This window comes from Rhinopithecus bieti, unplaced genomic scaffold (assembly GCF_001698545.2).
Source record: "Rhinopithecus bieti isolate Rb0 unplaced genomic scaffold, ASM169854v2 scaffold_2574, whole genome shotgun sequence".
Classification (NCBI taxonomy): Eukaryota; Metazoa; Chordata; class Mammalia; order Primates; family Cercopithecidae; genus Rhinopithecus; species Rhinopithecus bieti.
Window position 1 is genome coordinate 7,786,129 of NW_016804493.1, and position 24,437 is coordinate 7,810,565.

A 24,437-nucleotide genomic window follows, 5' to 3' on the forward strand; every position below is an offset into this window, starting at 1 on the left:
GTTAGCCAGGATGGTCTCGATCTCCTGACCTCGTGATCCGCCCGTCTCGGCCTCCCAAAGTGCTGGGATTACAGGCTTGAGCCACCGCGCCCGGCCTCTGTGATCACTTTCAAATTGCTCTTGCTTAGAAACCTAAGTTTTCCTTAGATCTGATTTCGGTAAACTTAGGCTTCTCTAAACAAGATTTCTTAGCCACCATCAGGAAAGACTTCCCACACCTAGACCCACTTGGGCTTCTCTCAGCAGTGACTGCCCTTCCTCAGGCCATCACAAAGGGCCCTCCTGTCGGGGCACCTGTCTTTGCCTCCGCTCTAACAGTGCAGCCTTGGTTAGAGTGAAAAAACACTACAGATAGAACAGAAGGTTCAAGAGAGTAAAAGTTAAATTTAATGTAGGAACTTCAAATGATCTTTTCTTTGCAAAGAGCTTAAAGTATGCCAGAGTACCAGGGCACTGACAACTCCTTTGTTTTCATGAACTCTTCGTGAGGCAGAGGCAGAGGCGAATTTCCTACACTCCACCCATCAATGAGGGCCAGCAGAGAGGACCTTGATCTGCTCAAGGTCACCAAGCAAGGCTATGGCAACACAGGGTCCAATTGGCTCAGAGCTTCATTGTCAGGAAGATGTCATCGTTCTATTTGCATTCATCTTCACTGAGTGCGTGCTGGGGAGAGGGGCTTGGAGAGGGAAAGGCCAGACTGAGTGTTACCTGCTGTTGGCATCCTTACCTGTGCAAAGAGTACTACGAGACCATCATTGTCGGGGAATTCGAGATGCTTGGAGTAAAAGTGATGGAGAGCAGCAATGTCACTCTGAATCAAATCCTTCTTCTCATTGTCTAACTTATCCAGATCTGTGGATAAATAATCCATTATTCTCACCTGGTAGAAAACACAGGCTTTCTAGCTACATCCTTTGTTGCTGTGAATGATATAGAGGAAAGGAAAGGGCGAAAAAAAAAAACCCAAAACTAACATGTTGAACCCCCAGAGAACATTCTTCCCCATCACTTGGTTTAACTGACAAACTCTAGGGAAAGAAAGCAAGCCATTTCTTCTTCCTCTCCCTCTGATGACTAGAAGTCACTCAGGACATGAGATTTCAACTGAGTGTTAGTGACGAGGTCAGGGATGAGTAGCCATGACTCATAAACAGCTTCAGCCTAGTCAAGGGCCCCCCAGTTGGCCCAGGAATCTGGGCCATGGTCAAACAACTGGACAACCCCTGATTTCATGGCTTTCAGTAAAAACATCAGCTATTTACAGGACTGCAATTCAGCAAAGATCCAAAAATATTCAGCATGCCAAGAGGGCCAGCAGGAGGTAGCTCAGGGTGCAATAATTCATCTTGGGAGCTCCTACCTCCTTTAATTATTTCCTAACAATCCTGTCAACTCAGAAGGAAAAAGCTAAAAGTGCTTTTCAAAATAGCACAAAAGTCAAAATAAAAACTAGTAATGAAAGAAATCACTACTCCTCTGAGCACAGGCTAGCCCGTCCTCACTTCAATCCTGCCGAACCCATGTGAAATCTGTGGCTGAGAGAACTGCACGGCTGGTCACAGAAGAAAGACTTACGTGATTCAAACTCCTTCACGGCTAACAATTTTTCCGAAGGTGTTCTCTCTGGGTGGATTTTCTAGCAATTGGGGAAGACATCATACAGATACAGATTTTTTAACAACCAGTGTAGAAAGTGGCACTTTCACTTTTACATCAACAAAAAGAAAAAGGAACAATTCTTAAGGAAGTAAAACGGGCACCCAAGGACTCCACCACTAGGGCTCTCCAACAACCAAATCCAAAGACTCTTCTAAAGCGCTTTTTAAAATGTTCTACTGCGTACCTAACACCCTGATAATACTATCCACATAGTAGGCTCAGAAATGCCTGTTATGGGAAAGAACAGGGCCGGACAACAACTTTTTAGGGTCTTTTATTAAAAGGACTGGGTCTACAGACAAACCATCCTATTTATTATTTCGCCTTCTAAAAAGGAACAAAATCAAACCCCCCATCCATTTTACACTTTCTTTAAGCATAGGCTAAAATGATCTCAAATTCTGTGTTTCAAAAAGAACACTTTTGGTTGTATCTGTGAGCCCAGATTCACTTTAAACGTGTTGCTGGCTTTGTTCTAGACACCCCAAGAGGAGCTAACAATAGTAAACCCGCTAGGCTTTGAGAACATGAATAAACTTGGTGTTGACAAGAGTTCAAAGGCAGAGCTCAGGAGCTGGCCCAAGGCCGTGTCTTTGTAATCTGGCTATTCAATTTGGGGATACAGGTGGTCTAGCAGGGCACGCTCACTTCCCTAGTTAACATGTTAAGCCTCCCCTTGGTAGTTTGGTAGCCTGTCTCCCCTAATCCTTTGCAAGCTACTAGAATACAAATGGTCTGTTTTTTTAATCATCAAGTCCTATAGAGATGAAAAGATGGGCAGGTAACTTTCATTTAATACACTATTAGTAGTAGTAGTAATTATAATAAAAGTTGAATGAAGCTTGTATAAACTCATCTTTGCATTCAGACTACCCTCCTGGTGCCGAAATATCTCAATAGTTCTTTTTTAGAGCAGAAATCTTCCATTCACGGAATGCATTTTTATAAGATTTATAAGTCATCTCTCTTGGGAAAGCTTTTCATTCAGGAAAGTCTACCAGCCTCTTCTGAATTCTTAAAATATTACTATAAATATCATCAATAATTCAGGAGAAGAAAATAATAAAACACCGGCTTGGCCACCCAACCCTCCCAAGATGCGCAGAGATCCCATCTGATGACTTACTGGCTCTGATGCCTCACCCAGTCATCCTATTCCCTCTGACTCATTCAGCCCAAATACTCTGCATACATTTAAAGATAACTGTTATTAAGGATCCGAAAGTTAACCTCCTGCAGGGAAGGAATTCTGATGCTTTAGTCTCACTCTACAGGCAACCCATGAATGGCTTTGGATACTCTCAGCTGGCGAGGTAGCATTTCAGCAAGCACCTGACCTAAGCTGAACATAGTGGAAAGATGACCTCAGAGTTTGGAAATGTTCTACTTCTGTTTACACAGCCCAGGATCCTAACTTGGTCTGGTGACAGATACATGCTAACCATTTCCATCACATTTGGTTTAGATTAAAAAATAGGAAAACTTTAAGGGTAGAGGAGGGCTGGCAGGTATATGGAAGAGGTAGATGAAATTTCAGTTTTGTTTTTTTTTTTCATTTTTAAAGACAGGGTCTCATTTACTTTGTTGCTCAGGTTGGAGTACGGTGGCACAATCACAGCTCACTGCGCCTTGAAGTTCCGGGTTCAAGCAATTCTCCTGCCTCAGCCTCCAGAATAGCTGGGACCACAGGTGTATACCACCACGCCTGGGAAATTTTTTTAATTTTTAAAATGTATTACAGAGAATGGGTCTCACTTTGTTGCCAAGGCTGGTCTCCAACTCCTGGATTCAAACAATCCTGCTGCCTTAGCCTCCCAAAATGCTAAGATTACAGGTATGAGCCACTATGCCTGCCCAGACGAAATTTCAGCTTTAAAAGATTTATAGTCCAGAGGCCCTGCCACCAACTTCTCTGACAACACTGAGGAGCAAGACCTCCACAGCCTGGACACAGGCCTTCTAAGCCCCACACTGCCTATTTCATTGGATCACAAGGACAAGTCCTATGGCATTTTCCTGTCCTCTTTTTAGTTTGGCCCTTCCAAGATTGGGTGTCTAATTATCATGCAATCAGCAAGAACGAACCAGATCAGGGGGAGAACAGTCAGTGTGGTGGCTAAAGCAATTTCATCCTGGATGTTGATGCACCATGTTGACTTCTGGTTAACTCCTGCTCTGGGAATGCTTCTAAGATTTCTACTTTATCTACAGTTACCTTAAATCCTGCCTTAGGTCAAAACAATCTTGAGCACAAATCTTGCTCTCAGGGAGATTCGCATAGCATCCTTACATTTCCTTTCAACTGCTGTACACATTTCTTCCCCATGGTATATAAGCCCTGGGTCTGACGGGTAATGGTGCAGGGATCCACCATCCTGTCTTGCTGCCGCCCAAGACATAGACATGGCTTCAGTTCATAAGTCCTAGTAAATGTTTCTAATAAGCTGGATTTGTCAGCTTCTTTCTTCTGTCTCTCAGCTTCCTTAGTCTTTGAGGGTAAGTTTGCATAGGCCTGCCCACCAAGCCTGTGCCCACCAGACCAATAGTCTGACTATTCTAACTCTGAATAGTCAGAGTTGGCATCACCTCTGGAGAAAGCCATTGATGACTATCATCTATTTCCATCAAGGGCGCCTCTTTCTTTCCTTCTTCTTCACTTTTTTCTTTTTTTTTTAACTCTCTTCCCCTCTCCCTTACCTCTATTTCTACTTTTCCACTCTTTCTCTTCTTTGCACATGTCATAGTCGTGGCTGTTCCATCCAATTCTTTGCCTGCCTATGCACAGGCAAGAAAGGAGCCAAGAAAGAGCAGAATATTGCACAGGACAGGGGAACAGAGTACACTCTTTATGTCAGAATGGAAAGAGGGGAAAATCTCAAAGCTGCTCAGACCAATCTGCTTCCCTAGGAAGCTCTAATTATTTGGGGTCAGGCTTTTCATGTCATGTACTTCTATGTAAACCTGTCATGAAAGCAGCTCAGAATTTCAGAGCTGTGGCTATGCTCCTGGTCTGGGGTGAGCAACAACCTAATTGCACAGGGCACACAACGAACCAGATTATGCCTGGAGTATTTTCCCCACCCTTGTCCATATGGATATGATAGGAAATGGAGTCTAAGGATGTTTAACGAGAGATGGTTACCAAAGGTCAGTTACTCATCTTTCTGACCTTTAAAAATAAAATAAAATAAAATGCACTTGAACACTGTCCCATTTCCTCACCTGTTTGGCCAGAATCCTTGCTGTTAGTCTTACAGTCTCCGAGGGATTCCAGTTTTCCCCAAAAACAACCATGGGAGAACATTCCAGCTTGTGCATGGGCCAATCTTCTTTCTGGGAAGATTGAAAAAAACATTATTAAAGAACAGCACATACACTGGAATAAAGTGTGAGAGAAGAGGATGCAATGAGTCCCCCTAGTTAAGGTCAAGTAAAATATGTTTCCTTTTGGAAAACACGAGGATGCTCAAAAAAGCTAGAGATAAAAACATCCTTTAAGATAGACAGGATTGTATGACCTTGACTCAGGCCTGGTCAAGGTTGTTGGGATGAGAAGATCTACTTTGTGTTTTTTCCTCAAGCACCTCATGGCTTTCTGCAGCTCCTCATTATTCCAAACAACACATACATTTTTCCATTATCTGTTCAAGCTGTCAAATTGCAGAGGGAGCGATTTGAGTATCAGCCATTGATTTGGCTCTGTTGCCTCACAGTTCCGCTCTGGTTTTGTTCTCACGTCAGGGCAAATAATGGAGAGTTGACTTACACAGCAATGAGTCTCTTTTACAGGTGGCTTTTTAAAAAGCACAAATGAGGGTTCCATGAAGGGCAACACTGGAAGAAATTTAGGGATATTTAGGACTTCCCAAAGATGCACTGGATAAAACAGTAGTATTCTTTCTTTCTTCCTTTCTTTCTTTTTTTGAGATGGAGTCTCGCTCTGTCACCAGGCTGGAGCACAGTGGCAGGATCCCGGCTCACTGCAACCTCTTGCCTCCTGTGTTCAAGCGATTCTCCTGCCTCAGCCTCCTGAGTAGCTGGGATTACAGGTGCTCACCACCATGCCCAGCTAATTTTTGTATTTTTAGTAGAGATGGGGTTTCGCCATGTTGGCCAGGATAGTCTTGATCTCTTGACCTCATGATCCATCTGCTTAGGCCTCCCAAAGTGCAGGGATTACAGGCTTGAGCCACCATGCCTGGCCTAACAGTAGTATTCTTTCTATCATATGCCCTGAAGTTTTCCTGCCCCAGGTAGGGGGATGAAGGACACTTGCTGCTGGAAGGGTGGAGGCGTCATCACTTGAGATGGGGAAGGCACTGAGAGAAGGACACCATGGCGTTTTGGAGGCCAAGGGAGGAAAGTACTTTGAGGACTAGGGAGTAAACGATGATGCCAGTGCTGGAGATAGGCTTAGTGTGAGATGACGGAGAATGTGATTTGGAATCATGGAAGCTTGCTGGTTTTCATAAAAACCAGTTTTGGTGGGATGATGGGGTAAGAAACGACTGGGAGCAAATTCAAGAGAGAATGAAAGGAGACACAGCGTAGAGTAGTGGAAAGTTGCGGGGGATTTTTTTTTTTAGGTGGGAAATGTCAGAGCACGTTGTATACTGATGGGAGCCCTAACAAACTGTCTCTTTCACGATGGGGTACTGTCCTCTCTGTCCTTGACCTTCCCTAGCTCAGAAAATGGCCATAAATGCTCAGGGCAGGGAGGCTGACATGGGTGGATCACCTGAGGTCAAGAGTTTGTGACTGGCCTGGCCAAAGTGGTAAAACCCCATCTCTACTAAAAATGAAAGAATTAGCCGAGCGTGGTGGCATGTGCCTGTAGTCCCAGCTACTCGGGAGGCTGAGGCAGGAGAATTGCTTGAACCCAGGAGGCGGAGGTCGCAGTGAGCCGAGACTGCACCACTGAGCTCCAGCCTGGGCAACAGTGTGAGATTGTGTCTCAAAATAAAATATATGTGCAGGCCAAAAGCTAGAGTTATCCTTGATGCTGCTCTCTCACTAACACTCCACATTCAGTCAGTTCTAGCAAATCCTCTGTCTCTGCCCGGAATCTGATCCCTTCTTAGTACCCCAACCTTTCTACCCGGCTGCAGCCCCAACGTCTCTCATGACTAATGTCCTGCCACTGCCTTCTAACTGGATGCCCGCTTCTGTCCTTGCTCCCATGGACTAGGTTCCAGAGAGCCGCCTGAGGGATCCTGTTGACAAAACTCAGATCAGGCCAGTCCTCAGCTCAAAACCTAACGGCTTTTCTCATCCAGGCAAAAGGCCAAGCACTAAAGGTAACCTAGGAGGCCATACGTGATGGGAGTGCCCCTGCACCACCCCTAGCCCATCATCTCCCACTGCACTCTCGCCTGCCTCACTGCACTTGGCCACAGCAGTGTCCTGGCTGTGCCTGGAGCCATGCACCTGCCTCAAGGCCCTTTGCACTTGCTCTGTTTTGTGGCTAGCACTCTCCTCCCCTGGATATCTATGTGGCTCCCTCCCTCCTCCTCTCCAGCCACTGCTGGAATGTCACCTTCTCAAGATACCTGCCACCATCACCCTGTCAGAAACAGCACTTCCCCATCATTCTCCCTTTCCTTGTTTTCTGCAGCTTCCTAGTACTTCTCACCACCTGAGCATATTACATATTGATTAGTTGTTTGGTTTAGTATCTGTCTCTCCCCAGGAAAATAAAGAAACTTTATTTTGTTCATAGCTGTAACCCCAGAACTGACAACAGTGCCTGGCATTTACTAGGCACTCAATATAGTTGCTGAAGGAATGAAGATGTCTCCCTACCCCCTTCCCTCCAACCTGATCCCCCAAGAAGGAAGCACATACTGTCACTTAATGATTTAATGCAGTCTGTAGTACAGCCCCTTAGCTCAAGTTCTGGGCCAAGATGTTCTGCAGAGTTAAATAACGCCGCGCCAAATATAACTAAGAGCAGGGAGGAAAAGAAATGACAAGATATGCACAAGGGAGAAGAGAATCTGTTTTTAGCCAAAGCCTAAAATGAGAGCATGGTGATGAGGCAAAGAGGTGGGAACAGGTGGGTCTGGCTCCCTGCAGACTAATCAGCTCCCTCCTCAGCTGCAGAGCAAAGAGGAAAAGACAGAGATGACCCTCGGGATATCTGAGGGGATAAGGGGACCTACCAGCTGGGGACAGATGGATCATTAACAACTATAGACAAATGCCCACTCTGACTCCAAGAACTCCAAGACATGAACTCTGTCCCTAACGGGCCTGCAAGCTATTGTTTTCTGAACTGCAGGTGGTGCTTTGGTGTTTAGCAACTACAATGAATTCCTGGGAAGTTAAATATGAACATTTATTAATATAACTATTATTTACAAAATACAATCTATTTATTAATGTAGTTGATTTAAAATTAATGTTACATAAATATTACATAATGGTGACATTTATTGATATAAATGTCCTCAAAAGGAAGGGAATCAAACATAAGGAAAGCTCTGGGAGGAAAGCAGAGTGCTGTCAAGCAGGAGGGCTACTGACCTGGCACTCAAGAAACCTGCCATTTATTCCCACTCTGCAGCGAAACAGCTGTGTGACTACGCAGGTCTCTTAATCCCTTTGCATCTGTCTCCTTGGCTGTAAATAACACGATCCTTAAGTTACTTAGCAAGTCCAGAATTCTGAGTCTATGAGTTTACACCTTCCAACAGTGATAATCAGATATCAAGCTTGAAGACTACCAAGAAATGTGGGCCAAATACGGATCATCAGGTATTCATGCAGATGCAAAGGATCCCATCAGCAGATCCACAAGAAGCACTCAGAACAGTGCCTGGCCCAGGCTGCGCTCTGAAACGTTGGTAATTGTTCATTCATTCACTCATTCATTCGTTCAACAAGTCCTGCAACTGACCATAGAGGCAGGGATGGGAGATGAAGTCTTTGACTTCAAGCAGTTTATGGCAATGTCAGAACCAAGATAAAAGAGCACCTACAATTAGATACAGTCCCACTCATAGCAGTTAAAATCAGGTAGCTGGATAAACAAGAAAATGCAGAATCAGGTTAAATTTCATTAAAGAAAATTTACCATAGTAATACTGTTTCACTTTCTTTTTTGAAGGTGGATTAATGGAGGAAGGGCAGAGATATACCATGATGGCACTGCACAGCTTTAATTCTTAAAAAAGGAAGATGTGATAGTATCTAGTAAAAATGTCAGGTTTTAAGCATATTTCGATACATTCTCTTCTATCACAGAGATGGTCCACATATTTTAAATAACCTGACAGAGGCAACTACCCTAGTTTTGCCTGTAAGAAATTATAAGCAACCAGACTGGACAAAATTGAAAAAAAAAATTAGGCTAACCTGATGAATAGGAATGAATGTTATAAATTATTTTTGAATACTGGCAGTACTGCTGTATACAGAGTGATTTTGCAACTCTTTATGCTTTTTTAAATGTTATCAATTTTTCTAAAAGTTTTCCCACTATTCTTCAAAATTCAAGATAGTGCTCCTGCCCTGATAGCAATCCTTATAAAATTTTCTGTAAACCAGGATCTCATTTTCCAAAAATAAAATAAAATAAAATAATAAAATACACATATAAGCACAGAAGGGATTCGGGAAGATATATACCAAAGTATTCTCTCAAGGAATAAGATTATGAATACTTATTCCGTTCTACTAGTCTACACTTTCTGATTCTCCCATAATGAGGACAGATTGTGCAAATTAATCAAATCTATAAAAAAGGTGAGATATGGAATTTTTTTTTTTTTTTTTTTTTTTTTGAGACAGAGTCTCGCTCCGTCGCCCAGGCTGGAGTGCAGTGGCCGGATCTCAGCTCCCTGCAAGCTCCGCCTCCCGGGTTCACGCCATTCTCCTGCCTCAGCCTCCCGAGTAGCTGGGACTACAGGCGCCCGCCACCTCGCCTGGCTAGTTTTTTGCATTTTTTAGTAGAGATGGGGTTTCACTGTGTTAGCCAGGATGGTCTCGATCTCCTGACCTCGTGATCCGCCCGTCTCGGCCTCCCAAAGTGCTGGGATTACAGGCTTGAGCCACCGCGCCCGGCATGGAATTTTTCATACTGATGGTCCTCTTTTAAAACTTCTAATTCATTTTCAACTACGATAATAACTACTGTGCATGACTTTCACTTTTGCACATAGTAAAAAATGCTTAAAGATGCATAAAGAGTTGCAAAATTGTCTCATGGTGCACCAGCATTTCCAACACTGGAAGAAAAGAGTGATTACTATGGCATCCAGTTTCCTGCTGAGCAAATATGTTGCCTTCCTCGGTAAGGAGACTGGATTTTCATCATGCAGTCCCTTTTCTGCCTCTAGCATTTGGTGTTTCTATTCTTCTAACAACAAACACAGTCTACCTGTACACATTCACATGTGATTTCTTAAAATGTGGAACAGGGAAAAAATGTCACAGGATTTCTGCTTTCCACTAGCATGATCCTTGAGAAGAAGAGTACAAAAGCAATCAGGTGGACCCCTGACCACCTTATACAAAGATGGCCCATGCTGCTGAGCTACCATCACTAGGACATATGCTTTGCGTTTTCCCAATATAAGCGATGAGACATACTCAGTCATTCACATGCATTTCTTCCTACTGGTGATATTAAAGATTTAGACAAAAAGAGTGGCCCAAATTTAAGATGCTTCCTATGGCTGACAGGAGAGAACTGATCCAGGATTGAGCTTACGACTGTGGCCCCATTACAGTAATCACCCATAACAATAGCATTTATTAGACATGTTCTATACTTCAGTTATTTCCTAGTTAATGATAAGGGCCTACTATTTTCTCACATGCTCCTCATACACACTTAAAAAAAATCCCTTCCTACTTTCAAAGCTTACTCCTAACCCCCTCAGCTCTAAAACACAAAGGTTTTCTTCTTTATAGTCATTACAGTTAAGAAATATACCCTAGAAAGTTCTACTGCACAATGATTTATTCTATATAATAACTTTCTAAAACTCTTCTCTTGAAAATATCCTGGCACAATTTACGGGTGAATGGGTGAATGAATAATATATTTTGCTTCCCAGGTGTATTTAGAAAAATAAATACAGTTCATTAAAACACACAGGTTACAAAATAACATGCCCAACTAAAAAGGATTTTAGTATTTCCTCCCATTACCCTTTCATGCATTAGCAATTAAAATCTTTCCTCTGGCACCATCACACTGAGTCAAGTGAACTAAGAGGAAAGTAACAGGACAAGATAGAACCAAACTGTATCAAATAAAGCAAAATCTGAAAGCACAGCATGCAGACAGAAGAGTGCTTGGGGAGAACATACACCATGGCTAGGATCCCCTAAGAAGCTTTACTCTGGGTAAAGAGGAAACCCCCAGGAAGCAATGTGAGCCTTTAGGACTCTTGGAGAGGTTTCTGGCCAAGGCAACAATGGACGCAGCTCTCCCCTTTCACATCCACTGAAGGCCACTTCTCTTTCTCTGACATTCCCACAGCACCTCCTTTTCTAGAGGGCCCTCACTTCTCCCAAGCACACTACTGTAAAGGGGTGAAAGCCCTCCCCAAGTAGTGTGTAAAGTCTCATCTTCATTCTGCCACTGTTTGACCTTGGGTGATCTTGGATCACCCAACCAGTTGGGACTATGCTTTCTTATCTACTGACACATTGAACTCGATAACCTCTATCCCAACTCCACCATCTGCTGTGTGGCACCGACCACCTGATGACTCCAGGGGGGTAGGGCCTACCTTTGAGAAAGGACCAGTTAATTACTGGCAGCTGAGGGCCATGCTTTCTTAGGTGGAGAATCACTCAATTACCTTCCTCATCGCCGCTCTTGTTTTGTGCCACGTTTTATCCTTTAAGCAGAGCCTCTACTTTGATCCCATGCAAGCGCTCCCTTAAGCCAAACCCTGAACACATTTTTATCTGGAGCAGATGCCCCAGATTCCTCCCTAATGATTTCCTTTACGAAGCCCTTGCACTACCCTTTATTTCTAGGCACTTACTTTTATTAAACCTTTATGTCTGCTCTATCTCTTTATAATACACTGCCCATACTTATTTAGTTCTTCAGTACTAAAGGATGAAAAACCTTAATGGTCATTAGCCTCTTCCTTCAGCAGTGGGAGAGAGATGAAACAAAAATGGAACTTACAGGTCAGATCCAACCTGCCACCTCTAGAAACAAGAGGCTTCAGGAGCTGCGGTACCACTCACCTCCTACGAGGGTGCTTTGGTCACCAGATACTTAACAGAAGCACAGGAAAGCAGAATTGCAGAAGTAATCCCCAGCGCTCAGGGTGCCCCTGCCCGGGAACTGAGTAAGCAGCAGGGGAAACTCCATCATGAGGCTGAACACAGCAGGCTCTCTTGGCCTGCAGCCTTGCAACAGTAGAATCCCATAACTGTTTCCTCCATCCTGGAGTTCCTTGCTCCCTTAAGCAATTGTCTTATTATGAAGTGACCACCTGTATAGTTTTGTTCAAGGGCAGGACATCTAGACTGTTCAACTTCTTGTTGTAGAGTAATAAACTGGCACTGTGGCACATACAGGTTGGGATATTGGTTAATGTGAGCCTCCCCCAAGGGAGGACGCCCCTCATTGCACGCTTACAAATGAGGTCTCTGAATCTGCACATCTGGGATTCTAGGTCCTGGGGACAGGGAAACCATAAAGGGCATCTCAAATCCCAACGTGGGCCATGATGATTCATCAAAATACTGCCACCCCGTAAGGCCTAACAGAAGACAGTTTAGCAGCGTGCTCAGGAGACCCAAGACTCGCAGCTAACTCCACATGCCACACACTCTGATGGTACTCATTAATACACTGTTCACAGCTACTTAACGGAGTTAAGACTCATTTTGTAATAAGCATTGTTCACACAACGTACACCATCAGTACCCTCAAGTTCTTAGAATCCACTCATTCTCTCAGGCTGAAAAACCAAGCCCCTTAAATCAAAACTATGCTGTTGATTTCTTTGCATAAAGCTAAGCTTTAGTCTAGCCTGAATTACACAAATTCGATTTTTCTGTGGACTGTAATATGATTATTTATACTAACTCCTCACACCTGTATATAGGGTTACAGCTTATATAAAACTTTAATATCTATCACATCACGTGGTCCCTAACTCATCAAGGTGGGCACCACTGTCCTCAGTTCAGATTTAAAGAAACTGAGCCTCGGGGATGTTTTGTAACTTGCCAATTTCTGTCTTTCTTTTGAGACAGAATTTCACTCTTGTCGCCCAGGCTGGAGTGCAAAAGCGCGATCTCCACTCACTGCAACCTCCGCCTCCCACGTTCAAGTGCTTCTCTAGCCTCAGCCTCCAGAGTAGCTGGGATTACAGGCACCCGCCACCATGTCTGGCTAATTTTTTCCTATTTTTAGTAGAGACGGGGTTTCACCATGTTGGCAAGGCTGGTCTTGAACTCCTGACCTCAGGTGATCCATCCGCCTTGGCCTCCCAAAGTACTGGGATTACAGGCGTGAGCCACCGCGCCCGGCCATAACTTGCCAATTTCATACAAGTAGCAGAGCCAGGACCTGCTCCTAGGACCACAGCCTCCTGCTACTCTATGCTATATGATCTGAACTACATGTGACTCCCTATGCTTGCTTTGCTACAGAACCAGAATGGAATGAGTTAACTTTTTAGAAGTGTTTAACTTACATATAGAAACAGCTAACTCATCTGGCAGGCCTAGAATCAAACTGTATACGTCGCAGGGCCTGCTGATCTCTACAATGCCAATGCACTACTCTATCTACAATTGGTAGGAGCAAAGTATGATCTTTCCTCTTCAAAAGAAGGCACCCTCCCCAAAAACTCACCTACGAGCTCCATTTATATTCTCACTGCCACACAGGCTGACAGCCTCTGGGAGCCTGCTGTGGGAAACACAGGGAAGGGGACGGTGCATATGGTCTTCAGAGCCAAGGCAGAGTCTGAGATTCCCAAGCCAAGGTCTCAGCCTGTGCTCCATTCTGGAGAGGGGCCGCTGTCCCTGGGGCGCTACAGTCAGATGAGACACCAGGGCTTAGCAATCTCTCCCACTGCTAAATAATGCTCTTTGAGGCCTTTCAGAGGCCAACAGTGTAGGGAGGTGAGAAAGGAAAAAAAAATAGTGGGTAAGCCAAAGTAGACTGGGGATGGGGCTGGAGGGTGGGGAAGGGAGAAGGACGACACCAGGTATTTGGAACAACAAAAAGAGATGCAGATAGGGAGAAAATCTTCCCTGTACCATAGAACCACCCTTTAACAGCATCACCATTTCCCAAGGTATATTAATAGGTTCCCTTTAAAAATAAATGCCAGGGGGAGTATAGAGAGATTGAACAAGAAGGCTTAGAAATTCACAATGCCATACTAGTGTATCAAAGACTATAACAAGTTCTGAAGTAAAGAGACCACGTTCCCCTAAATTGTTTGAACATGAAATGCATTTTCTGTGAAACATCTCCGCACATTTTGTGGAACGAGTGTTTACTGTAACAGTTTGGGAAATACCACTCTTAGGCCCTCAAAGAGTCTACCAAGAATTCCTCCAACATCCTCCTTATTAACCTTCCCATTCCTACATTTCAGGATTCATTTGAGACTCATCCATCCTGAACCCCTCAGTTCTGACTGGTCCTGAGGCGCTGGCTCCAATTACGAGTTCAGAATAGTCCCCCTCTGGCTACACAGAGGCTGGACCAGGGGCTCATCTGAGCCTCGCTGTAAGCAGGTTGGATTCAAACAGCCCAAGGGTAAGATGTAGCCTGCTATGGAGGAATTTATAAAAATGCAACAATAAAAAATTTAAAAACTTAAAGATAGCATTTTAACATTGTTTGTCACCTCTGCATTTTCCATCTGTGGCTGCAGTCCTTGGGGCAAACTTGCTAGCACACCTGCCTGTATCTAACATGGTCTCTTCTTCTGCACCTCAATTTTGGTGCTGCATACGGCCTCAAACTGTTACTGCCTATCACTGGCTGCCTGTGAGGTTGGGGTCAGCATACATCCAAGGATATCCAGCCACATCCTATGCTTTCCAGCTCTGGCTACAGGGGGGCGCTGAGGAATGCCATGAAAAGGAAGAGGAGGACTTCAGAGGAAATTAGGCCCTCCCTGCCAATGGCCCAGCACCTACCTGACACTCCACATTGCAGTAAAATGCCTGCTTGCATCTTCCACATTTGGACAATCCTTCTTTCCTTAAAAACAGAAAGGGCACTGTAGTGGTGAGAGGCACAGAAACGTGAAGCTGTACATTTTATCATGCAATAACAAAAGCCACCTGGTTGGAAAGCAGAGCCAAGGTTCACCTTACCTTACTCTCCCACCAAGAAGGCGCATGTTCCTTAACGAGAGTTTGACCAGATTTAGCCTTTGAGGAGTGACTGAGTCAAACAGCGCATGCACTCACATTTACCGAGCCCACCAGTATGAAGGTGCTGTCCAAAGAGATGAGGGACAATGGCTCTGACTGACCGGTGACCTGGCCAGAATCACCAAGGCTATGAACATCATCTGTACTACTGGTCAGTAGTTCAGGGCAAGTCAAGGTTCTTACGTCCTGATTTTCTCATCTGCTAAAGAGGCACAGAAATAAACAAAACCATGTTGTAGGTTTGACCCCATGAAGATGGAGTGTTGGGGTACACCTGCTCTAGTGAAAATCCCATGTGAGTGACAACTCTCATTATTTAGAAACTGCAAGTAATGCAAAGATGGAATTTAGTATGCTAGGACTATACGAATGAGGTCCAGAAAGCTAAGTTTAAAAGTGCAACCTAGCAAGTGGAGATAGATTCTTTTTTTTTTTTTTTTTAAGACAGGGTCTCACTCTGTCACCCAGGCTGGAGTGCAATGACATGATTCTGGCTCACTACAGCCTCGACTTCCCAGGCTTAGGCCATTCTCCCACATCAGCTCCCAAGTAACCGGGACTACAGGGCATGTGCCACCATGCCTGGCTAATTTTTGTATTTTTTGTAGAGACGGGGTTTCATCATGTTGCCCAGGCTGATCCCCAACTCCTGGGCTCAAGCCATCCACCCGCCTCAGCCTCCCAAAGTGCTGGGATTATAGGCATGAGCCACCGTGCCCCTGCCAAGAGATAGATTCTTGAATACGGTATTATGGGATCTGATTGCTACACATGCCCATTTTGTCAGTGTACTATTTAGCTATTCTTCTGCCTCTTCATAATGGGGTCAATTCAACTTATTCATTGTTATATCATTTTCCTGCTTCCCATAAAGGACGGGGACATTGTTGCTTCCCAACTGTTAGGTGCTAGCGTGTGTATTGTGTGAGATGAACCAAAGCTTTTTCAAAAGCTGAAAAGCCACTGAATTAAGCCACATACTACAAAACTCTTTACTTTTTTTCCGAAGTAGGGAACAATTACATTGTTTAAGTCAGAGCGCAATCGGTAAAACCTGCTGTCTAACTCTCTCCCACCCCGGTGAAGCCAGCTTCTGGACTTGTGGAGATACCAACACCATGAAGCGGCTACACTGCCGCAGAGCCACCCTGTGCCACCTCGTCCCACCTCCTCTGCAGCCCAGCAAGAGCTGACGGGGGCGGGGGCGGGAGCGTGCACGGTGGGGCTGACATCTTATAATACGGATATACATATTGTCACGCTGCAGAATCCTCCGCTGCTTCTCGTCAGCAAGTGGTAGTCACCACACTCCTCCTACAGCATCAAGGAAGTCTTCCAAAAATTCTACTGTTGGAACTAAACAGACTGCCTTGCAGCTTTCATGACAGCACTTGGATTCCAAGAAGCAGACTGAAGAATGTGGGAGAAAAACACATCTTGGGGTTGAGGCATAAATAAATATTCCAAGTTTGCACACCTCAATAGTTCAAAAAGGAACCTGCTAATTTAGCTGATGTATTCTCTGGTCTAAAATACTCCCCCTAACCCCCAGGGTATATCTGAAGGGACTGAACTGACTTTGCATTTTGGAATATAAAAGAAACAAGATGCACAGACCCTTGCTCTCTCAGGAAATGCACTAAAAAAATCACGGTGAAGTGACTCGTCAGCAAGCACTGGGTGACGTGCACTGTGCAGAAATGTCCAGGGGAGGAAAAGTAAAGACAGCAGAGCCAGGGAGGAAGCTTGCAAACTTCTTTCCACGGAGAGGTGTGTCAGGAAATAGATAACGGTGGGAGATGCTACCCTTTAAAAATGTCCATCCGAAAAGTCATCTTTAATGTTTGTTTTTATAGGGGGCAGGTTAAAGACCTCTGAGAACTTGGTTGAAGCTTTTAACTTTCTCTAATAACCCACCTTCTCCCCCAACCCTAATGAACAAAAGAAGTCTGTAAAATTTCAAGGGGTTTTGAAATTCATTCAACATGAATAAGTTAAACAGCATTTAACTTGTTGTTAAATGCTGAACAACAAAAAAATTAACAGGCTCAGGGGCCACTTAAAAGCCCATATGTAGGACCAGCAAAGAGCCTCTGACACCAGCGTTAAGAACCCCTGATATAAGAGATTAGAAAATTATCATGGTTAAAAAGATATTTATTAGCTCCACAACATACAAAAAAAAACAAGGATTAATACAGGTTTTCCTGCACAGAAACCAGTAGTAAAGTTAACCTGAAACCAATACTTGTTTGCAGCCTCCACGTAACAACCCAAGGAGATAGTAGGCAACTAAGCTCTAGGGAACTAGGAAAGAACTCTAGATTTCATCAAAATAATACCTCTCCCAAAGGCTGGCCTTCATTCGAACCAGCTTGTCACCAAGTCCATAGCCACAAACAATAAAGAGCAGGAAGTAAGGGCTAACTTTTCAGTGTTGGCTGAAATATGATATATACATCATTTCTACTGTCTATCCCAGTGGTTCTCAAGAAGGTCTGCAGACTGCTGGGGTCCTGGAGACCGTTTCAGGGAGTTGGTGAGAGACAGAATTCAGATTATTTGCTTTTTTTCTCACTGTCTTAACATTTGTGATGCAGAAGGTGTAAGGCATAAAGGTTCCTGGAGGGTAGTAAACCTTCAGATACCTGAGCGTAAATCAAAGCCCAGGAAACACTGTATTCTTTTTTTTTTTAGACAGAGTCTTGCTCTGTTGCCCAGGCTGGAGTGCAATGGTGTAATCTTGGCTCACTGCAACCTCCACCTCTTGGGTTCAAGCAATTCTCCTCCCTCAGCCTCTTGAGTAGCTGGGATGACGGCCAGGCATGATGACACCCAGCTAATTTTTGTATTAGTAGAGACAGGGATTCACCATGTTGGCCAGGGTGGTCTCGAACTCCTGACCTCAGCTGATCCACCCACCTCAGCCTTCCAAAGTGCTGGAATTACAGGCATGAGCCACCGCGCCCGGTCAGAAACACTGTATTCTTTACTGCCTCACTGTTAGTAAGAGGGGGAAAGCCAGTTTCATGAACGTCCCTGACGTTCATGAAATTAACTTTACTAAATGAATATTAACTTTACTAAATCTCGATTCTTAAGTATATATCTCTTTGGCATTGTATAGTGAAGCAGGAAGAATGCAAAAAGTATTTCTGCTTCGTACTGAAGTCCAGTGGCTATGTCACGAAAGAGCAATGGTGTGATCACTGGCCTTGTAAACTGAACTAGCCGCTTTCTTCTTGGAAACATTCCTGGCCTTTTTTTTCTTTTTTTTTTTCTTTCTTTCTTTTTTTTTTTTTTTTTAACTTGAAAGAACAGCTTTAGATAAACTGTGGTTATTCAGACTTGAGCATTTGGCAGATATATTACTGAAATGAATGAAGTGAGCATGTCACTTCCAGGAAAACAACACTTGCTGCCAAAGATAAAATTTGAGTTTTCAAGGAAAAATTAGAATTTTGGGAAACACAGATCTGCCATCCTGAGCCTGACAGCTTCTCAATACTGAAGACTTATCTGATGAGACTCTTGGCAATATTAAGAAATATGATTTTTTGATATGGTTTCATAAAATGAGTCAATTTTCAGGAGATCTGTACAATCTAGGTAACTAATATTTTCCAAATGGCCAATGACACTGTTTCAAAAGTTATGCATGGCAAAAAAGTCGTTCCAAGTGTAAGGGAAGCCAATAGATTTTATGTTATTGAGTACATAAAGCTCACAATATGGCTTCCGATTGCACATCACAACTTTTAAGACAACATCAATTATAAAGTTTAGTGATGAATCAAATAAGAACATCGCATGTAACTGAGAAAGGTATCGAAATACCCTTCTCTTACCAATTGCATATCTATGTGAAGCTTTATTTTTACTACATAATCCAGCTAAAACATAACATGACAGACTGAATTCAGAAGCATATTTGAGAATCCAGTTGTCTTCTATAAATCCAGACATTAAAGAGACTTAACAAAATTTAAAACAAAACACTATTCTCAGTAATTCTTTTGTTTTGGAAGATATTTCTCACAGAAAATGTTAGAATAGTTGTTATTTCAAAACAAATAAACCTTCAAAATTTTCTGTTTAACTTGACATATGATACATAATGATAGATATAACTCATATAAACAAAAGCTCTCTGCGATTCTCAATAACCTTTAAGAGTATAGAGGGATCCTGAAACCAAAAAGTTTGAAAACTGGTGATCTATTTTAGTAATCTCATCAGGTCTAAGAAGAAACTATTATTATTCCTATTTTTCAAATGAAGATAATGAGGATCTTAGACGTGAAACAACGAATCCAACATGGTCATTCTGCAAGTAGGTGGCAGAATTGGAATTCACACATCTTGTTTCCATCATGCCGGAGCATCCTTCCTTGAGTACTGCGACAATGGTTCAGGAGGGGAGACTCCATGCAGCAAAAACAGTCTTTCTACATCAGTGGATAAGCTAATAGTAACAACACAGCATGGGAGAGGCATGCTTTACTCTAGTCTGCATAATGCCCGGGCTCCAGTGGTATCCCATTAATGTCACTTTGCTTTAAAGATACAATGGGGAGGGAATCCAGGATCATTTTTCAAAATGAGATACAGGGAGGGAACACCCGCACAACAGCGTCTCTCAACCCACTGTGCTCCAGGAACCCATTTCACTTGAAACAGATTGTAAGAAAGCAAGGATTGACGTATTTATTGTGTACATAGGTCCCTCCTCTCATTCAGTATGGTGAGCCTACTTGTTTCTTCAACAGATCCTGGGAGAGTCCAAGCTGGATCATGTCCTCTAGGAACCTGGTGAGAGAACACTGCACTCCTCACTAAAAACTGAAAAGCTCTGCCTGGCTCTAGGGAAGACTTTACCACACGTATGCTCAGTGAACCAAATACCTGGTTATACGCAAATTTTCCTTTTTTAAAATAATAATTTCAATTTTTATTTTAGATTCTGTGGGTACATGTTCAGGTTTGCTGCATAGGGATTTTGCATGATGCTGAGGTTTGGAACATAAATGATCCCATCGCCCAGGTAGTGAGCATAGTGCCCAATACATAGTTTTTTAGCCCTTGCTCCCTCCCCTCTCTCCTTCCTAGTTCAGGTTTGCTGCATAGGGATTTTGCATGATGCTGAGGTTTGGAATATAAATGATCCCATCACCCAGGTAGTGAGCATAGTGCCCAATACGTAGTTTTTTAGCCCTTGCTCCCTCCCCTCTCTCCTTCCAAGTAATCTCAGTGCCATCTTTACGTCCATGAATACCCAATGTTTAGCTTCCACTTCAAAGTGAGAACACGGCTGGGCATGGTGGCTCACGCCTGTAATCTCAGCACTTCAGAAGGCCGAGGCGGGCGGATTATGAGGTCAGCAGATCAAGACCATCCTGGCTAGCATGGTGAAACCCCATCTCTACTAAAAATACAAAAAATGAGCTGGGCGTGATGGCACATGCCTGTAGTCTCAGCTACTCGGGAGGCTGAGGCAGGAGAATTGCTTGAACTCAGGAGGCAGAGGTTGCAGTGAGCCGGGACAGCACCACTGCACTCCAGCTTGGGCGACAGAGACTCCATCTCAAAAAAAAAAAAAAGTGAGGACACGAGGTATTTGGTTTTTTGTTTCTGCATTTGCTCAGGATAAGGGCCTCCAGCTGCAACTATGTTGCTGCAAAAGACATAATTTCATTCTTTTTTATGACTGCATAGTATTCTATGGTATATATGTACCACGTTTTCTTTATCCAATTCACTGTTGATGGGCACCTAGGTTGATTCTGTGTCTTTGCCAGTGTGAACAGTGCTACAATGAACATTTGAGTGTCTTTTCAGTAGAACAACTTATTTTCCTTTTGGTATATACCCAGTAAAGGGACTGCTGGGTCGAATAGTAGTTCTGTTTTAAGTCCTTTGAGAAATCTCCAAACTGCTTTCTACAGTGGCTGAACAAATTTACATTCCCACCAACAGCGTATAAGCATTCCTTTTACTCCACAACCTCACCAGCACCTGTTATTTTTTTATTTTTCTGGAGACAGGGTCTCAATCTGTTGCCCAGGCTGGAGTGCAATGGCATGATCATGGTTTGTAATTATGGCTGCAGCCTCAAACTCCTGTGCTCAAGAGATTCTCTCACCTCAGCCTCCCAAGTAGCTGGGACTACAGGGACATACTACCATGTCTGGCTAATTTGTTGTCTATTTTGTAGAGATGGGGGTCTCACTATGTTGCCCAGGCTGATCTCAAACTCCTGGTCTCAAGTGATCCTCCTGCCTCAGCCTCCCAAAGTGCTGGGATTACAGGTGTGAGCCACTATGCACAGCCACATGTTATTTTTTCACTGTTCAATAATAGCCATTTTAACTGATGTGAGATGGTTTCTCATTGTGGTTTTGATGTGGATTTCTCCGATGATTAGTGATGTTGAACATTTTTTCATGTTTATTGGCCACTTGTATGTCTTCTTTGCCCACTTTTTAATGGGGTTACTTGTGTTCTGTTTGTTGAATTAACTTCTTCACAGGTTCTGGATATTAGACCTTGGTCAGACACATAGTTTGTGAATATTTTCTTCTACTCTGTAGGGTGTCTATTTACTCTGTTGATAGTTTTTTGCTGTGCAGAAGCTCTTTAGCTTAATTAGGTCCCACTTGTCAATCACTGTTTCAACTGCTTTTGAGGACTTAGTCATAGTCCTTTGCCAAGGCCAATGTCCAGAACAGTATTTCCTAGATGTTCTAGGATTTTTACAGTTTGAGGTCTTATATTTAAATCTTTAATCCATCTTGAGTTAATTTTTGTACATGGTAAAATGTAGGGGTCCAGTTTCATTCTTCTGCATATGGCTAGCCAGTCATCCCAGCACCATTTATTGAATAGGGAGTCCTTTCCCCATTGCTTATTTCTGTTGACTTTGTCAAAGATCAGATGACTGTAGTGTGCAGCTTTATTTCTGGGTTCTCTACTCTGTTCTGCTGGTCTGTCTCTGTTTTGTACCCATACCATGCTGTTTTGGTTAGCATAGCCTTACAGTATTATTTGAAGTTGGGTAATGTGATGCCTCTGGCTTTGTTCTTTTTGCTTAGGATTGCTTTGGCTATTTGGGCTCTCTTTTGGTTCTACACGGATTTTAGAAAGTTTTTTTCTTATTCTGTGAAAAATGACTTCGACAGTTTGGTAGGAATAGTGTTGAATCTGTAGATTGCTTTGGGCAGTATGGACATTTTAATAATATTGGCTCTTCCAGTCCATGAGCATGGAATGTTTTTCCATTTGTTTGTGTCATCTCTAATTTACTTCAGCAGTGTGAATTTTCTTAACATAGGTCTTCTTGGGCCAGCTTGCCTTCAGAGTAGAGAAGAAAAGCTAACAATTTTTGATAGCTACTGTTACTGATAGTGACTAACATAAGAATCGGCTTTGATCTATTTTGGTTTAAGCAATTCTAGATGAGGTGGGGTGGGGGCGGGGAGGAAGCACTGTTTAAATTATTCAGACGTGTGCTTCAGTTCTTTCCACAGCTAGCGAGAAATTTAAACTCTTCATAAGTCCCATGGCTGAAATTCAAACTAAAACTTGCTGAGCTGGTACCTGTACTGTGTGTGTGTAGTACATGTGCTTGAGAGAGAAGGAGAGAGAGCCTGTGAGTGTTCGACTATTGCTGACTGAAGAGTTACAGCCAGAGAGAAACTTCATATGGGCTATCCATTTTCGTTGTAGGAATATACAAAGCAGTTGGAATAAACTCTGTTTCTACAAAAGACCAGTCATAAATTTTTCGTTTGCAATGTAATATGATCTGAATTGTTCAGGAAGTTTGGGAAAAGACTGCACAAAATAAAGAAAACAAAATATCCCTAAAAAAAAAAAAAAGAACTGGATTAGAGACTTAAATGTTAGACCTAATACCATAAAAACCCTAGAAGAAAACCTAGGTAGTACCATTCAGGACATAGGCATCGGCAAGGGACTTCATGTCTAAAAACAACCAAAAGCAACGCAGCAAAAGCAAAATTGACAAATGGGATCAATTAAACTAAAGGAGCTTCTTGCACAGCAAAAAGAAACTACCATCAGAGTGAACAGGGGCAAACCTACAGGAATGGGAGAAAATTTTGCAATCTACTCATCTGACAAAGGGCTAATATCAGAAATCTACAAAGAACTCAAACAAATATACAAGAAAAAATCAAACAACCCCATCAAAAATGGGCAAAGATATGAACAGACATCTCCAAAAGAAGACATCATACAAGCCAACAGACACATGAAAAATATGCCGTCATCACTGGCATCAGAGAAATGCAAAATCCAAAACCCACAATGACATACCATCTCACACGAGTTAGAATGGCAATATTAAAAAGTCAGGAACAACAAGGTGTTGGAAGGATGTGGAGAAACAGGAACCACTTTTACACTGTGGTGGGATGAAACTGTTCAACCATTATGGAAAACAGTATTAGGGGCCCCAAATTTCTCCAAGGGATCTAGAACCTAGGATTGTACCATATGATCTCTTCTATCTTCTATTCTCCTACTACTGGGTATATACCCAAAGGATTTTTATAAATCAGCTGTCTTATAAATGGATCACATAGTCACACGTTATGTTTTTATTGTGTGCACGTATTCTACATATAGCAAGACTGGAATCAACCCAAATGTCCACTGGACAGACTGATTAAGAATATATGTGGCACATATTACACCATGGAATTATCTATGTATCTCTATATAATATATATGTGTATGTATTGTTGCGTCCTTGTAGGGACATGGATGCAGCTGCTATATATTCTATCTATCTAGCTATATACTATCACAAGAACAGAAAACCAAACACCGCATGTCTCACTTCAAGGTGGGAACTGAACAATGGATCTACTTGTATCTCTATGTATATGTGTATATCAATCACACATCGGGTCCTATCATGGAGAGGGGAGATGGGAGGGGATTGCATTTGGGATGTTATACCTATATAAATGATGGTAATGGTATGTGGTTGCTATCGAGTTGATGTGGCAGCATCACAACATGTTGGTCACAAGTTTTTTTTTTTTTTTATATATATGTATATCTATATATTCTCTGTACTATTCACTATGTACCCTAGATACTTAAAGTTTAATAAATATTATTATATATAAAAAATAAAAAATAAAATAAAAATAAAAAAATAATAAAAAAAAGAACTGAACCCCAAAGGAGTGGAACAAAAAAGAAAGTGTAGAGTGAATCACTAATAACCTCTCACAGTGGTTCTCAACCTTGGCTGTCTGGGGCAGGGCTCATCAGTTCTCATTCAATTGGTATGTGTTGGGCCCAGGCACTAGGACTTTTAGAAAGCTCCCAGGAGAGTCCAATGTGCTTCTAGAATGTGG

The 24,437-nt window shown here is 42.8% G+C and overlaps 1 protein-coding gene across 1 annotated transcript in view; it reads right to left on the reverse strand.

Moving 5' to 3' along the window:
• Positions 1–24,437, reverse strand: part of SMYD2 (SET and MYND domain containing 2) — a 58,532-nt gene that overhangs the window by 17,789 nt on the left and 16,306 nt on the right. Inside the window, 4 exon segments of the mRNA XM_017868795.1 lie at positions 731–855; positions 1,579–1,639; positions 4,885–4,995; positions 14,806–14,869. Coding sequence (XP_017724284.1) covers positions 731–855; positions 1,579–1,639; positions 4,885–4,995; positions 14,806–14,869 — 361 coding nt within the window.